Source organism: Puma concolor, chromosome C2, assembly GCF_028749965.1.
Source record: "Puma concolor isolate L17-30 chromosome C2, mPumCon1.1.hap2, whole genome shotgun sequence".
In the NCBI taxonomy this organism is placed as follows: domain Eukaryota; kingdom Metazoa; phylum Chordata; class Mammalia; order Carnivora; family Felidae; genus Puma; species Puma concolor.
In genome coordinates, this window is record NC_141675.1 from 17,000,480 (window position 1) to 17,017,619 (window position 17,140).

The 17,140-nt window shown below is 42.9% G+C and overlaps 1 protein-coding gene across 8 annotated transcripts in view; it reads right to left on the bottom strand.

The window, feature by feature from the left end:
* RARB (retinoic acid receptor beta) overlaps nucleotides 1–17,140 on the bottom strand; it is a 771,365-nt gene that overhangs the window by 169,500 nt on the left and 584,725 nt on the right. The window contains exon 1 of one of the 8 annotated variants that reach the window (XM_025912934.2): nucleotides 3,506–4,231. The exons of 6 other annotated variants lie outside the window; for them this stretch is intronic. In XM_025912934.2, coding sequence (XP_025768719.1) covers nucleotides 3,506–3,662 — 157 coding nt within the window. In that variant the 5' untranslated portion in view covers nucleotides 3,663–4,231. Of the gene's footprint in view, nucleotides 1–3,505; nucleotides 4,232–17,140 lie in introns of those variants that run through there. One more of the 8 variants, XM_086674196.1, reaches the window with a different exon arrangement.

A 17,140-nucleotide genomic window follows, 5' to 3' on the forward strand; every position in this document is an offset into this window, starting at 1 on the left:
GAAGTTTAAGCGGACAGACGTGTACCTCTCCTGTTTTATTTTCTGGAATCTACAATTTTCTGGCGATAAAATTTAAACTCATGGTTTTTTTTTTTTTCCTTCTAATTTACACATCAATACCTCCCTACCCAAAGTACCAAGTTATCAGCATGTGTACAAAATTTTAGTATTTCTTTTTTTTTTTTTTTCCTACAGGGAAGGAAAACTTGGTGAAATTTCCGCTTATTTTCAGACGACCCTATCCTGCACTCTGAGATGTAAGCAAAAGTCCCTTTTCTTTCTCCTTTCTGATGGTATTAGTTACCACTGTCATGTGGCTGAGAAGCAGAAAATTATGTCCTACTTTAGAAAAACAATTGAGCCTTTTCATCGAAATATTTATTCAAAACCCCATTCAATTCATACGGTGGCTGTCAGTCTTTACTTAGTCTCTCTTTCAGTGGGTATCTTTGATTTTGCCACTTTGACCCCAATTTATATCTCACTAGGAGAGGATTTGGATACTGTTTAATACTTAAAATTCAGGTCCCAGGGCTTTGAGAAGGGAACTTTTCTTCCTTCCTTAATCACACATCACTGTTTGTTTTTAAAACAGATTTCTCCTCATTAATGGGCACAATACTATTTCACAAAGAAAATATTTCTTCTCTCTTTTTTCTTTTGATGTGCTGAGTATGTAGAGGACAGGGAAGAAGGCCAAGAAGTTGTCACACTCATGATTTCACCGAAAGCAACTGTATTTAGACCACAAATATTAGGATTTATCCTATGCCCACTGAGCAATTAATGCTGAAAACATCTGGAGCAGGCCCTAAAACCAAGATAATCCACGAGGCATCTGAATACAAACTTTGTGACTATGATACCTTCCAGGGGCAGTCTTAAATCGTATTATTTATACCACATGCCCTGAGTAGCCCGCTAAGCCTGACTTCAAATTTTTATAACAAGCAATTCACAGGCCCTACTCAAACCGGTAGCTGGTTCACATGCCATTTTTGTCATTAAAATTACAAAAGAAACTAAAAAGAATATTCTAACACCTTTCAAAGACGGCTTCTGGTGCGTTTTACATTCAAAGGGTTTACTCTGATTACTACACACACACACACACACACACACACACACACACACACACACACACACGAAAAAACAGAATCTCAAGGCAGAAAATACTTTTGGTTGGATTTAGTACGATTTTTTTTTTCTCCTTGCCCACTGTTTCCTCTGTGTTAAGAGCGTAAACAGATCTGCTTCTCGTCAAAACAGTCATTAAGTACAATGGAAAAGCTTGTGGTTTTTATGCTCTTTTTTATCCAAACGAAGCCCTAATATGCTTTTATTTCACAAGTCCTAAGTAGCTATGCCACCCTGAACCAAACACCATGTGGCAGACATTTGTTAGAATTTTTACTTATGCTTAAAAACTTAATCTCTTGAACAACTAAACGCAGGGTCATAGAGTGGTTTATGGAGGATAAAGCAACTCTGCAGGGGCAAAAGCAATTTTTACAATTTATTCATTTAGCCTATAGCTGGGGTGTGCTTTTCCAGCCCTTGCGAAATTGACCACAATAAACACTAATTGCTTTGCTTACAAAACTAAGACACTGGAATTTCTGAAATCCCTTTGTCAAATGCCTTTATTTACTTTTTCTAATGCAAGTTTCTTTGATTAGCTGAACTTTGCTGTTATCGACACTTCTTGCTTATCGGCTGGCCCTAGGCAAATGACACATTCACCACTCGCTCTCCCCAGATAAGGCAAATCCCTTGTTTAACTTGTTCAAGAACAAACAAAGCTTTTCCCCCTACTCCTACAACTTAATAGGCATGTTTGGAGGGTTAATTACAAAGGGAGACTGTCTACTTGTAAAGGCTCTATTAAGTCTAATAGCTTTCCGCCAAGGGTCCTGAACATTTTTTTCCCCTTCGTTAAAAAATATGTCTTACAGAACTTTTTCTTGTACCAAAAAGTTTTCTCAAGAGCTCCGGTTCCCTGAGATTCCAAGTGAAATTGTTCACATTGTTTTAACTGCTACAGAGGACAGGTTTCAAAGATCTGTTGGTGGGTTGTACAATTATTTTGTAACTCAGTTTCTTTGACTTCTTCAGAAAGAACACAGGCAGCAGGAAAGAGAAGGCATTTGAGATGAAGACGCCTTCTGAAAATTATTTTCTTTTTGCCCTGGTTATGGCTCTAACAAATATTAAGTCAGACAGCCAATCGGTTGGCATCAAATGGTTATTGATTTTTCAGCTACAAACCTGTTGATTTCCTGGCCCAAGTAGCAGGTCTTTATTGCTAAGAAAAAGTTTCACAGAGAGCAATTTAAATCTGGTCACTGTCCCCGTTCTCTCCCTTTTCTTCTCCCTCTTTACATAAGCCACCATGTTATTAGGAAAACTCAATTTCTTCCAGTTAAACTTTGACCTCTTTGAAAACAAAGATTTAAAATGTCATTTTCAGGCTAATGCGCCAATGAATTGTCAAATAAAGTACTAAAAACATTTTGATAGATAGCTGAGCCATTTATCTAAATCACTGTCAGGGGGGCGATGCATCCTGCAGGCTCCCACCACAGCCACCCGAACGTGGGATTTTCTGGGACTTCTGGTCATTTCTCAAGCCTGCGGCCACACTACTGTTGACCAGATGCGTGCCTCGGCATCGTGTCAGGATCAGATAACCAAATAGTCAATATTTTTTTAAAAAACTGGGCTACTCCACTTAGATTTCCTTCCCTTTAAATGATGTCCAGGTTCTGGGCTGAATTGCAAGATATGGAAATAATGGATGGCTCAGCCCAAGGGGTGTTCATTGCCAGTAGTTTTCTAGCAAAACAGCAACTTCTTAGAGCAACAAAGTGACTCGGAAAGGTGGCAGCAGGGTCAATGCTAAGAAATATTGCCTTTCCTTAGCAAGGAAAACATTGGAAGCAGCAGCTTTAACGGGTGGTTTATGAACTGCAAGAGCAGGAGCCACCCTAATTAGGCTAAATTCCTTGCAAGGACCATGTCATATTTTAATTACTTTGGACTGCTGAAACACACAAGGGGGGGATATATACAACTAGCAGCTAATCCAAAGAACAGCAAAGTTAAATTCCCCTCTGCATACATCTTAGTAAAAACTGCACAATGTGTCAAATTGCCTTACTTGAAGAATGTTTCAAAGTCCTGTGGTCACACTCTACTTCCCCCCTTCCCACCCCCCCCCCCCCCACTCCATGCATCTTTTTAAAACTGTTTTCAAGAGACTGTAAGGTTGGTAAGGAGAGGAGCGGGGGTCGGGAGGGGCTGTTTGGGAAGAAAACATCTAACAGGAAATTTTCAGCAAGAGGGAATCAATATGCACGCCAGCATATCACACCCTTTCAGCATTAAATCATTAAATCCTTTGTCTTGCTACCAATGCAGTTTGTTTCCAATGTCTTTATTGCATGCAAGAGAGACAATTCATTTTTTTTTTTTCTTGGTAGAAGAAGGGAAAAAATAAACCTACATTGAGCAGTGTGCCGATGCTGCCATTCGGTTTGGGTCAATCCACTGAAGCATGCTTTGAGAGCTTTCTCCTGGAGCATGCAGGAAGACGGACTCGCAGTGTAGAAATCCAGGATTTGCCCAGGACTCACTGACAGAACATCCATACAGTCAAACATGATCTCCCCTGCACCGAATGTCTGCAAAAGTGCTTATCCTCTAGGTGTGGAGGCAAATGGCATAGAAAAGTCCACCCAACTCCATCAAACTCTGCCCCTTTTTTGGCACGTAGGCTGTTGGTCTTTTTCCCAGCCCCGAATCATGAATTATGACAGACAAGCCAGCTAAAAGCCTGTAATTGATCCAAATGATCATTTACCATTTTCCAGGCTTGCTCGGCCAATCCAGCCGGGGCGGGGGTTCCCAGAAAGATCCCAAGTTCTCCTTCCAAGCAAATGCCTGCAAAAAGCCTTCCGAATGCGGTCCGGATCCTACCCCGACGGTGCCCAGACAAACCCTGCCCGGCTCGCTCGCGTCCTCGGCATCCCAGTCCTCAAACAGCTCGCATGGGGGAATTCTGGTCCCCCCTTTGGCAAAGAATAGACCCTCCTGCCTCTGAACAGCTCACTTCCTACTACTTCTGTCACACAGAATGAAAGATTGAATTGCCTAATATATGCGAGTGAACTTTCGGTGAACCCTTCCCGGGCTGCTAACCTTCAAATGACCCAACGAGTCTGACATCACCAACTCCCAGGATTCTCACAGAGCTTAAAAACTCCCAGCAGCCCTGCAAAAGCAGAGAGCCAGAGAGGCAGCGGGCGAGCGCGCAAGCCGCCTTTCTTTCCCATTTCTCACCTGAACAACAATGCAAGAAGTGCTTTTAAAACGGGCAGGGGAGGAGCCGGGACACCGCTCCGGGCTCACGTTGAGCGCCAACTTCTCTCCCTTTCCGCCTTTTTATCCGCCGCGGGCTTAGCTTGGAAGCGCGTGTCCCCCTCGCCCGCTCGCCTCCTGCCCACCCCCGCGCCCCCAGCCCACCCTCCACCCTTTAAATTCCTCCGTGCGCCCGCCTGGCTGTTACATTCCTCGTAACTTATGTGTTTTTCCACTCCCGAAAAAGCACATGCAAGCCCTAAACTGTAGAGCAGAGAGGAGAGCTACTCCTCGGGGAAGCCTTGGGTTGAGAAACTTTCCATTTGATTCTTTCTTTTTTTTTTTTAAACACCCCCTCTTTATCCCTCTTGCAAAGCCCTGGGCGGAGGGATTGCATTTGCTCTGGAGTAATAATCTAGCTTTCTGGATTCATTTACTTAAAAAAAAAAAAAAAAAAAAAAAATTCTCTCCAGTTTATATGCAGCAGTCAAGAATTGGTTACTCCTGCTCCAAACACTCACACATGGAATCACATGTATATACAGGATTTCAGGATCTGAGAAGACACAGTGGTCTAGAGTGGATGTGGGGCTCCAACTGAAATCGGTGCCACTTTCAGTTCGACCTTTAAACCAGCTGTGTGATCTGAGACAAGTATTTGATCTGAGCCTCAGTTTTCCCATCTGTAAACTGGGGATATAGGGCTGCTGTGAGCCCCCCCCCCTCCCCGCCACCTCCCCCCAAAAAGTATTGTAGGACACTGTATCCTGAAACAAGTACTCACTGTGACTTCATGCTTTCACTTTTCACCCGGGGAAACAGAAGCCCAGGAGGGCAGGCTGAGACCTATCAGAGGCCACAAAACTCAGAGCCATGACTAGAACCTTACTCCCTGCAATCCTAGTCCGATGTGGAAATTACTTTGCTGTTTCCACAGCCTTGGACCCCGAATAGCCTGTTGGTGACTTGTCATGTCATGCACATACACACGCATACCCAACCACCACATAATTAAACACATATTTTGAAAACTGGTTAAGCGTGAAGGTTTTATATTTCCATGGGCCAAATTTCCCCAACGCTAGTCCCCTGCTCAATCTTGGTTATTTATTAGAATAATTTGAAGAGAAAGAGATTCTTTTTTATACTGGCCATATTGACCCCACCACGAGGGAGGAGAAGCTTTTCAGCCAGTCTTAAAAGACGCAGAAGGACAGGGGCACCTGGGTGGCTCAGTCGGTTAAGTGCCTGACTTCGGATCAGGTCATGATCTCACTGTTCGTGAGTTCGAGCCCCGCATCGGGCTCTGTGCTGACAGCTCAGAGCCTGGAGCCTGCTTCAGATTCTGTGTCTCCCTCTCTCTGTGTCCTTTCCCCTGCTCATTCTGTCTCTCTCTGCCTCTCAAAAAAATAAATAAATGCTAAAAAAAAAAAAAAAAAAAAAAAAAGACGCAGAAGGACAGATGCAGTATTTACAAATAAACCCAGGCAGCTAGCTTTCAAAGGGAGAGCCAATCCACATTGTAGCCGTTTTGCACAACTTGTTTAAAAGGATGCAATGCACATCTGAGAAAGGAAACTCCCGGGAGTAATGAAAACACTCTACCTCCTCCACTACCACTGATATTTACTTGTAATTCTACAGAACAGGGCAGGTAAGTGGGTAGGCAAGAGGGAAGGTTTCCTGCCCCCTGCAGGGAAGAGAGCCGCCCTGGGCTCCTTTCTGTGGATAGTGCTGGAATGTGCATTGGCATCCAGGCCTTTTAGAAGCCTGTCAGGGGGGCACCTCGCCCCATGCTGAAAGGCTGCTCTGTCTCCAGGAGTTGCTAAGTGGCACTCGTGGTGTAACATGAAAAGTATGCGTCACACACACTTACCAAGTCAAAGATCCTTTTATGAAGGTACATTAAAACAATTTTCAGCCCAGCAAGCTCAGCTCTTGCCATTGAAAAGTCCAGGACGACAGCGGGGCGAGCTTTTGCTGAACTGTGTTTGTTAATTCTCTCTTTTTCAAAGGACCGTCATTTTATAACGGAGGTTTGTAAGGAACCCTTTAACTACAAAGAAAACACACACCTTAAGCAAGGAATACAGAGGAATGAACAAAACATTTAACACGCTGTCGTTAAGATGGTTGTAAAGATACACAAAGTAGCACATTATGTGCCAATCTCTGCGTGCATGGACTTACAGCTCCCGGTGCTTACTTCCGGCCCTCCGGCGTTCCTTGGAAACTCCTATGTGGACTCCCAGGCGATAATGGAGGTGGGTGAAAAGGTATATGAGCAGAGAGAAAGAAGCAGCTACATTTAAAGTACATCAGGAAGGACTAAGAGAGGAGAAGCGTGGCCCCACTGCCAGCTGCGTGTGTTCAGGTTTCTTTTACCCAGGGGACGCCACCGCACCCCCTTGTTCAATCATCGTTCCAAAGGGTAGGGCGCTCCGATCGCAAGCTGAAGATGGGGAGGGCGTCTCCCCAATTCCGCTCAGTCTCATTCCTTCAGCTCCAGTTTCAGCCTCATCTAGGAAGGGAAATGACTGTTCCCAAATCTCTACCCTCAATACTATGTCATGGCCCAAGAAACAATAACAAAGCGGGCAGGGGGTAGGGGTGGGGTGGGGAGGGATGGCGCTAGGTTTGCTGTTTTCTTTCTCCGCACCAGAAAATTTTAAACTTCTCATCACCTTGGGGTTCTCTTCACTAGTAGAGGAAGAAACTTGGGCTTTTGAATACTGATCTTTTATTTCAATCTGTGTGAATAGAATATTATGGGTTTCTTATAGTGCAACAGCACTTACTCATCTATTCATCATTTCTCATCATGAATTAATTATGCTGATAGCAACTATTAGAGCTATTATTTAATCCAAGTATTAATTTATAAAGCAGACCCCAAATTTAGCTACATGTTTCTTATCATTTCTTCATCAGGGAATCTAATTCTCACATTTCTTGAAAACCTGGCTTCCTCTAAATTCTTTACCTTAAGTAAAATTTAGGAAAGATTTACAAATAAGCCACACGTCTTTAAATACGTATTCACGTACCATAAAGACTAATGACTAGGTAGAAGGTAAAAAATGGCCTAGTTAATTTGTTGGTAATGAGGTTTAAATAATTGACGCCTATTTTAAACATTAATCAAACAGAAGAAACCTTTCCCAAATATTCTCTTGGTACGGCATAAAGTAACATTCTGATATGCGTCATCTCCTCCATTTTGTGTTTCATCAACGATAAAAGAAAACTCTAATAAAAGTATGTCCAACCACAAACAAAAAAAGCCAAAGTTTTGGGACCAAAATCCATTTTGTTTCAGAGTAACTGTATATTTCTCAGTGTGACACAGCACATTTGAAACCCATAATCATAAAACAAAAATTTATAGCCAAGGTTCAGGGTCTACATCTGTTTCTCTGGTTTTCGTATAGCAATTACCCACTGGACAATCCAGAAGGAAACACCATGAATCATGCTCTGCAAACGTGTTTGGACGGGAGAGTTTCGTGAAGACAGAGCCGGCATGTCTGTGTACCAGGATTGAAGCCGGCCGTGTTCAAAACTGGTCAAATGCCTTGTGATGTCTAAATAAAAAGATTCTCACAGGCACAGACATCTCCACCCGAGGCACAAGTCATGCAAAGTGCAGGCAGACACGGGGGTGGGGTGGGGGGAGGTAGACGTGGACCATTTTAGAAGACACACACACCTGCCTCTTCCATGTTTTTCTGTTTGCTTGCTTTATTTTTATATATTTGTGGGGGTTTTTTAAACCATTAATCTCCCATCAACGCCTCTTGCCACAATTTTGCCAGAAAAATAGATAGCTGGCCCCGGGCCATGTGTGTGTTTCGGCCGGGAAGCCAAGGCAGGGATGTGCCGCCAGCACAAGGCAAGCGCTCAGGCTGTTCCCAGGACTTCTGCGCCACCGGGCAGAGCTGCCTGCTGTGTTGGTGGCTGGGAGAAGTCCTGACACTAATCGACACATGGAAACTGCTTCTGGCCCTCCCATCTGAACACCTGCTAATGTTCCAGGGCTGTCGATGGCCATGGATCTTCTACCAGAAGACATTAAGGCACTTTGCAAACGTGAACTTGCAGAGCGGCTCTCCGCATCTGCGTAGAGACTGGGTCTTCTCAGAACCCCGAGGGACATCTGTTCTTCCTCAAAAATGTTTCTCCTTCTTGAGTGTTGGCCACCGCGTCCTTCTTTCGTTTGGTTCCTTTCTCTGCAGCTTCTTGTTTTTCCCAGTTTCCTCAATGAAGCCTTTCCACCTGGGTACTTATGAACGCCATTACCCAGGACAATGGTGCACGCTTCTCTCTTTCCACTCTTGATTTGTTTCTTTAGCACGTCTCTGCTTTTGCCGTGCATGACTCATAAAGACATCTCTTCAAGTCCAACAGTTTCCCTCGGTCCCAACTTGAAACTTAAATACTTGCCTTCCTGAATGCCTCAATATCGAATCCCTCCGTTTGGGGAAGACCTATCTTTGGTTTTCCCCTCTTGTTCATTCTTCTACTTTTTTTTTTCAGGATTTTTCCTCTTTTTTTTTTTTTTAACGTTTATTTTGGAAAGAAGGAGAGGGAGGGTGTGTGAGCGGGGGAGGGGCAGAGAGACAGGGAATCACAGAATGCGAAGCAGGCTCTGAGCTTCAGCACAGAGCCCGATGTGGGGCTTGAACCCACGAACCGTGAGATCATGACCTGAGCAGAAGTCAGACGCTTAACAGAGTCACCCAGGTGCCCCTACTTTTCCACTTTCCTAATTCGGATATATTTTTTTTAAGTAATACACACTCTGCAACAATATGAATGATCTAGAGAATATAGATTTGATAGAGATGCTGTATGGAGTAAGGCACTCAGAGAAAGACAAATACCATATGATTCCACTCATATGTGGAATTTAAGAAACAAACCAAATGAACAAAGGGAATAAAGAAAACAAGAGACAAGCCCAAAAAACAGACTCTTAACTATAGAGAACAAACAGATGGTTACCAGAGGAGAGGTGGGGGTGGGGGGTGGGGATGGCTGAAATAGGGTCTGGGGATTAAGGGTACACTTACCACGACGAGCACTGAGTAATATATAGACTAGTTGAATCACTATATTGTACACATGAAACTAATACAATGCTGTATGTTAACTACACTGGAATTAAAATAAAAATTTTTAAAAATCATAAAAACTCACAGTCTAGTCTAGAAGATACAAAATGAAAAGTTGCTGGGCATCGATCTGTGTGTCTTTTGTGAGGGTCGTATGTTGCTTTTATACAAATAATACATACTATTTGTAACATTTTTCTATTTGGCAATATTTCTCGAGATCCCTTCAAATAAACAGTGTAGGTAGAACTCCCACTAAAAAACCAAACCCAAAAACCTAAGTAGGATCTCTTTACATTAATGCACTGTAATTCATTTAGCCAGTGCCCTGGCTATTTACCTTGTTTCCAGTTCTTCAGTGTTTAAGAAGCCCTGTGGGTGTGTGTCTCAAAACACAAGCTGGAAAAAATTCTAGCAGTAATATTGCCAAGTCAAAGATGATGTGCGTGTTAAAATGTGGTGACTACACAAAATTGCACTCCAAAAGGTTGTGCTAATATATATTCCCGTTTTGTTATAAAATAGGAGTCAGTAAACTTTTTCTGTTTAGGGTCATAGGAAATATTTTGGGCTTTGTAGGCTATATAGTTTGTGTTGCAACCGCTCAATTCTGCTTTTATAGTATGAAGGAGCCATATATAAATGTAAACGGGCATGGGTGTGTTCAATAAAACTTTATTTACAAAAACCAGCAGTGGACTGGGATTGTCTCATGGTCTATAGTTTGTCTACCTCGGTTGTAACTATTTTTGTTTTTTTTAACAATTTCACCAAATTATATATTGCCTTGTCTCTATCTGTTTAAAACTCAGCTCTGGGAGCCTGGGTGGCTCAGTCGGTTGAGCATCAGACTTTGGCTCAGGTCATGAGCTCACGGTTAGTGGGTTCAAGCCCCACGTCGGGCTCTGTGCTGTCAGCTGGAGCCTAGAGCCTGTTTCAGATTTTGTCTCTGTCTCTGTCTCTCGCTCTCGCTCTCTGCCCCTCCCCTACTCATGCTCCATTTCTCTCTCTCTCAAAAAAGAATAAACATAAAAAAACCTCGCAGCTCTATACTTTTGTTTTGTTAATACTTTAATTTCTCCTCTCCTTTAAAGCTTTACCCAGTTTTAACTTGTGTATCACATGAAGAACGACATGGCCCTTTTGCTTCATTACATTGTTTTATCCAGAATCCCCTCTTCTCTCTTGGCTCAAAATTTCCCACTTTCCTACTTCACTCGCTTCACTTCTTTAAGAAGGGGGTGCAGGATGGCGTCTCTCCTTCACATGAGCCCAGATGCCCCTGTAGTATCTTTCCTCCACCACCAAACCCTGCTTTAAAGTCCATTATTTCCATGAAGCCCTCGTCCCCCTAACATATGAGGGCAGTACTGAGGAGATGGAAAATATAACAATGACTTCTAAGAATAAATGCCAATGGCACCACCATGCTACAACTTGCCCATGATGTCCCTGTATTATTCTGCCTGAATTATTTTTTTCTGTCTCATCTCGTTATATCTTCCAATGAGCTAAGAGGAGATGTGCCACCTACTTGGCAGAGGGCTTAATAGAGCAGCGAGACTCTTTTCTATGACAGAAAGAAGCACAAAGGTTTCTAAGGCTGCTTTGTAATTATTTCACGTTAATATTATTAATAAAGGAGAATGTCTATAACTGAAATGCCTACCTTAATACCTACTTCAGCACTTCATTTTTTTGAAATCGTATGTATGAAGAGAGGCTATCAGTTGGCTCCTAAACTGTGCTGTTTAAATTAATTAAAATACAGGACAACTAAAAACTTCGTTTCTCAGTCACACTAGCCACATTTCAAGGGCTCAAAAGCTCCCTGTGGGTAGTGGCTCCCGTGTTCCTGGGACAGCACAGATATAGAACGCTGTCACCATCACAGAACATTCTACTGGACTGAAAGGTCAGTTTAGTGTTCAGAGGGGTGCATGGTGAGTGGGGCCATAGAGTCTGGACAGCGACTGTATTAGAACCCAAGCTTTGCCTCTTCCTAGCTGTGTGACCCTTGGCAAGTTACCTAACTTCTACACGCCTTAATTCCCTCACCTATGAAACGGAGATATTAATGGTAAACATATTAAAAGGTTGTGGTAAAGATTAAATGAGGTAATACAAGTAAAAAGCACTTGCAACATTGCCTGAGATATAGTAAGCTCTTAAAAAGTGTTAGTGGAATGTCTGCAAGAAGAAAATCAAGTCAGGACCCCATAGCTCAATTGCTACTGCTACCAGGCACAGAGACTATTCTGCCAGGGCAGTTAATTTTCAATCAGGATGCACATTTCAGGGTCTGGGGTGCAGGCATATGCAGTTAGGGTAAGTTCCCCAAGAGATTTTGCTGTGTATGTCTGGTTAAACAGCACTGCATTGAAGCATTTTTATATATTTGTTTAAGAGAATGGTTTCTTTTATTTTACAAATAAGACACTGAGCCAGAATGGCAATGGATTATTCTACAAGCCCCACCCCTCTCCTGTGGGATGCAGGACACATATATGACTTGCTGTTTTCTGCAGAAATGGTATTCAGTCTCAAGAACACCACGGCCAATTATAGTTAATTAAATGGCAAGAATTGTACAAGATGGAAGACTTGAATATTAACTACCCTTCCTTCCTCCCTCCCTTCTTCTATCCTTTCCCTTCCTTCCTCCTTCCTTCCATCCTTCATTCCTCCCTCCCTCCTTCCTTCCATCCTTCATTCCTCCCTCCCTCCTTCCATCCTTCTTTCCTCCCTTCCTCCCTTCCTTCCTTCCTTCCTTCCTTCCTTCCTTCCTTCCTTCCTTCCTTCCTTCCTTCCATGCATCCATCCATCTATCCCATCCTCTTATTCATTCATGTACTTCACCTACCCACCCATCCCTCCATTTACCCATCTAATAATCCATCTGCCTTTCTAGTTATCCACCATCTACTTGTCCATCTATCTATCTACTCACCATCTACCCATGATCTAACAACCAAAAGTAATGAAGTATGGCTTTTCAACAGGCAATATATAGAGCAGAGAGAGGGACAAAAGTAAAGCTTCTAAGACTATGCATGTGTCTTTCTCTAGACTCCTTGAAAAGGATTTCCTGATGAGATGTGCTGGCAGAAATAAGGTCAAAGGCACAGGCCACTGGAGATTTTAGTTAAACAAGTTTGATAAATCAGGTTGTGGCTGGGGAGCCCCTCAGATCTAACACACGGATCTCTAAAAGCATCTCAGGATTTGAAATGCTAATGAAGCTGAGTTCTATTAGCAACACAAAAGTTTTTGACTCTGAGGGAAAGCTAAAGGCTCAAAAGGAATTTCCATCAGATTCTACAGGGAAAGGGAATGTAAAAAGTAGCAAATACATCAGAGAGGCCATTGGAGAGGGACTGGAGTTTAAATTCATCCTGGTGTCTGACAGAGAAAAAGGCAAATAAAAAAGCCCAATGTGATTTAATGGGAATTGAGGGTAACATGGAGCCAAGTAGAAATCTATGTGAAATTTCTGTTGGGGAAACAATGATATGTATATATGTACCTTACACACACACACACACACACACACACACTCACTCACTCACTATGAACTCAACATCGATATTTTTGATGAAAAACTAATGTCGTTTGTCCTTTCAAACTGCAGGGCATAAAGCCACCTTCTGGACATCTACCTTAACCAAGGACTTGGAAAACTTCTGTTTGAAAGGGATACCACGCTGGCTTCCATAATTGGGTTTTGACATTTCGTCATTGTTTGCCTTTTCGTTTTGAGTTAGAGGTGCTTCAAAAGAGATGAGCAAAGATTTTTCAGAAGCAATAGTTCCAAAATTTAAGGTAACACGTGTAAGCACGGGAGGACAAGCGAGGGGACAGACAGACGGAAAATAGGAAGTATCTCCTCTGTGTGCTCAAGCAAATGCAATGATAAAATGTAAGATCACTGCAATGATTCCCAAAGCATTTCAGTGCTAGGGCTCCATACCTAGGGTTACCTCAGGAAAATTTCTCAGGTTCTGGGAAAGTAATCTGTATTCTAATCAAGGGCCTCAGGTGCTTACTCTGCACACTAAAGTGTCAGACTTCTGCTACCCTGGGATGTTCCATTTGGCGAACGCCAAAGAACAGGAAACCCTTCAGAGGGTTAGGTGTTAAGAAAGATCGCGAGGGCTGCAAATGGCAGAGCTCCGAGCCCGGACTAAAGTCTTGGCTCTGTCCTCGACGGATGTATGCCTTTGGGTAATCTCATCATTTTCCCGAGCCTTATTCTTCTTGTATATGAAGATACCGTCTGCTTCCAATGATAATGTGTAGTTCAGAGGAAGCAAATGTTAAAGGATTAAGTGAAATAATGTCTGAGAAAAATAATTACCAGTCTCTGAAGTATTGTGTGACATCAGGCATGACTATTCACACACGAGGTGAAAACAGACCAAAAAATATTTTCAACTCCCTTATAAACTCTGTGGAAAACAGCTAACTCCAACCTCTCGTCTAATGAATAATCCTCTTTAAAAATCCGCAATAGGTTATTAATTAGCTGAGCACAGGGCTCCCCAGACTGGGGCCACATTTCCCAGCGTCCTTTGCAGCTAGGTATGGCTACTACGTGACCACGCTGTCAGCAACAAAATATGATCAGAAGTGCTTTGCCCTAGTTCCACATCACTTCCTTAAGAAGTAATTTCCCGCCTCCCACTTGCAATTTCACCCCTTCTCTGCCAACTGGAATGCCACGGGAGCCTGTAGAGACCAAAGAGACGAGGACACCCGCCCAGGAGAAGACAAGGCCATAAGATGGAAGAAACCTGGGATGTGAATGTCCATGTGGAGCACAGCCACCCTACCAGCTTATTTATCTCGGGACCATTACATGAGAGAAAATGAAACCTCCATCGTATTTATGCTATCATGGTTTTGGGTGACTTTTAAAATCAAGTTTAGTTTATATTCTAATTAACCAAACCCCTTTTGATGTGTTTAAAATGTTCAATAAGAAAAAGGAGGGCCCCTAGGTGGCTCAGTCAGTTAAGCATCCAACTCTTGATTTCAGCAGTCCTGTGTTCAAGCCCCGCCTCAGGCTCTACTCTCAGCGCGTGGAGCCTGCCTGGGATTCTGTCTCTCCCTCTCTCTGCTTCTCCCTCACTCTCTTTCTCAAAATAAATAAATAAACTTAAAAAAAAATAAGAAAAAGGATCATCTTGGTATTCCCTTATACAATTGCCCATCCCCTTGCCTTGTGTTAAAGACCTGGTTTTCTTCCTTAGTTAGACCAGGCTCCTCTCTCTTTTCCCACTGTGAGGACTGGCCAGCAGCAGGGGTACATAGCTGGTTTCCACTGGCCTCCGTGCTCCAGATCCAGAGAGAAACGGCAGGTTTTCATTTGCATTTCTGTGGCACAGACACAACGTGAGAAAGCTCTGTAGAAGCCCTCATCTCTAACCCTGGACATTACCAGCAGCTTCCCAGGAAACACTGCCATCCAGGCCTGGGCTGGTTCTGGCCATCTGGGCTGCACTTGGGGAGGGAGGTAACCTTCGGAACTCTGCTGGTGTCCTGTACGTAAAGTAATTTGTGGCGAATCTGAAGGGGGTAAGGGCAGGCTAGTGTAATAAAACTGAGCAGACAGCCCAGAGATCTAACTTTCCACTAATAGCTTGGGAGAACTTGTCGGGTCTAATCAGTAACATGAGGAGCCTGTTGCAACTCATCGCGGCCAGGACACGGCTCAGGTGCTCCATTTAAGCCCATGACAGACTCGCTAAGGTGCCTCCCTTGGAAAGATCCCGGCAAGGCCGCTCAACACCATGCCAGCCCAGAGGATGGCAGTCTCCAAGCGCCCAGCCCAGCCTACCTCCTGCTGTGAAATAAAGTTTTATTAGAGCACAGCTCACTCTCACATGTATTTGCTTATGTATTGTCTATGGCTGCTTTTAGAAAACAACAGAGTCGAGTGAAACATTATGTGCCACAATGCTGAAAATATTTATGGTATGGATCTTTACAGAAAAAACTGGCTGAGTCCAGCTACCGGCATTTACTACCAATCATTTGAAGGGGCTTTGAAGATGAAATCAACCGGCAATCCTAGAGCTGGATAGTATTGGTGCTTTCCCTAAGGTCTAAAATTTTTAATTCAGGGGCGCCTGGGTGGCTCAGTCGGTTGAGCGACTGACTTCGGCTCAGGTCAGGATCTCACAGTTCGCTGGTTCAAGCCCCACGTCAGGCTCCAGGCTGACAGCTCGGAGCCTGGAGCCTGCTTTGGATTCCGTGTCTCCCTCTCTTTCTGCTTCTCTCCTGTTCACACTCTGTCTCTGTGTCTCAAAAATAAATAAATGTTAAAAAAAAAAATTAAAAGAATGAAATAAGATAAAATTCTTAATTCAAATACCTTAGAACGCTCTGTGCCTATTTGGAAAACATACCAAATATACCTCTTCAGTGTCTTTGAGTTTGTCTTTGCTCTGCCTGCAATATTTTGTTTAGATATAAATATGACTTATTCCATCCCTTTCTTTAGGTCTTTTTGAATATGTTGCCTTAATTGAGACACTGATGATCCTAAAAAAACAAGACTCCTAGGTCATGCCCATCACTTTCTGTCCCTTGACCCTACATTTTACAGCCTTTAGAACTACCTGGCAAACACTTATTCTTTGTATATCTCCCATAATTGAAAGTAATCTCCTTGATGGCAGGAACTCTATCCACTTCACTGTTCTTCATAAGAAGAACATTTCATGACACATAGTAATCCAACAAATGTTTGTCAAATGAATAAATGAATGACTGAACACATCGCCCTTCTTGGCACACACTGTTAAGTGTCATGTACAACTTGGTAAAAATTTAAAATTGGTGCCAAGTATGATCTATTGTTTCAACGCAATTAAAATGGCCTCACTATATGCAAAACAAAATTGGGACTAATTATTAAATGATATAATTTAAAAACTGCAATCTATGGGGCACTTGGGTGGCTCAGTCTGTTAAGTGTCCTACTCTCGATTTCGGCTCAGGTCACGATCTCACGGTTCATGAGACAGAGACCACAGCGCAGAGCCTGCTTGGGATTCTCTTTCCCTCTCTCTCTCTGCACCTCCTCTGCTCACTTTCTCTCTCTCTCTCTTTGCCAAAATAAATAAATGAACAATAGCAAAATAAAATCCATGGCATAAGCCTTGTGCTTTAATTCACTGATGAAGAAGTTCAACCTATATAAAGATCAGAAGGAAAAAAAAAATAGTCTTGTCAAAAAACAGAGCAAGCACCTTACATATACATTGCAAAAAAAAAAGCCACAAAAAACCCCCCACAAAAAACCCACAACAACAACAACAAAAATCCCCACAAAACCAAGAAACAGTATGGTTTGATCCATAGCTCAAACTATATACAAAAATTAGCTCAACAAAGATCATGGGCCTAAATGTAAAACATGAAGGTATAAACTTTGAGAAGAAAAAAATAGGAGAAAGTCTTATGACCTTGGGGTGGGCGTAGATTTCTTAGACATGGCAACCAAAGTATGAGATAATAAACCAGCTTAACCATGTGGATCTCACCACAATTAAGAACTTCTATTTTTTTGAGGAGCACCTGGCTGGCTCAGTCGGTGGAACATGTGACTCTTGATCCTGGGGTCATGTGTCCCAGCCCCATGCTGGGCATGCAGCCTACTT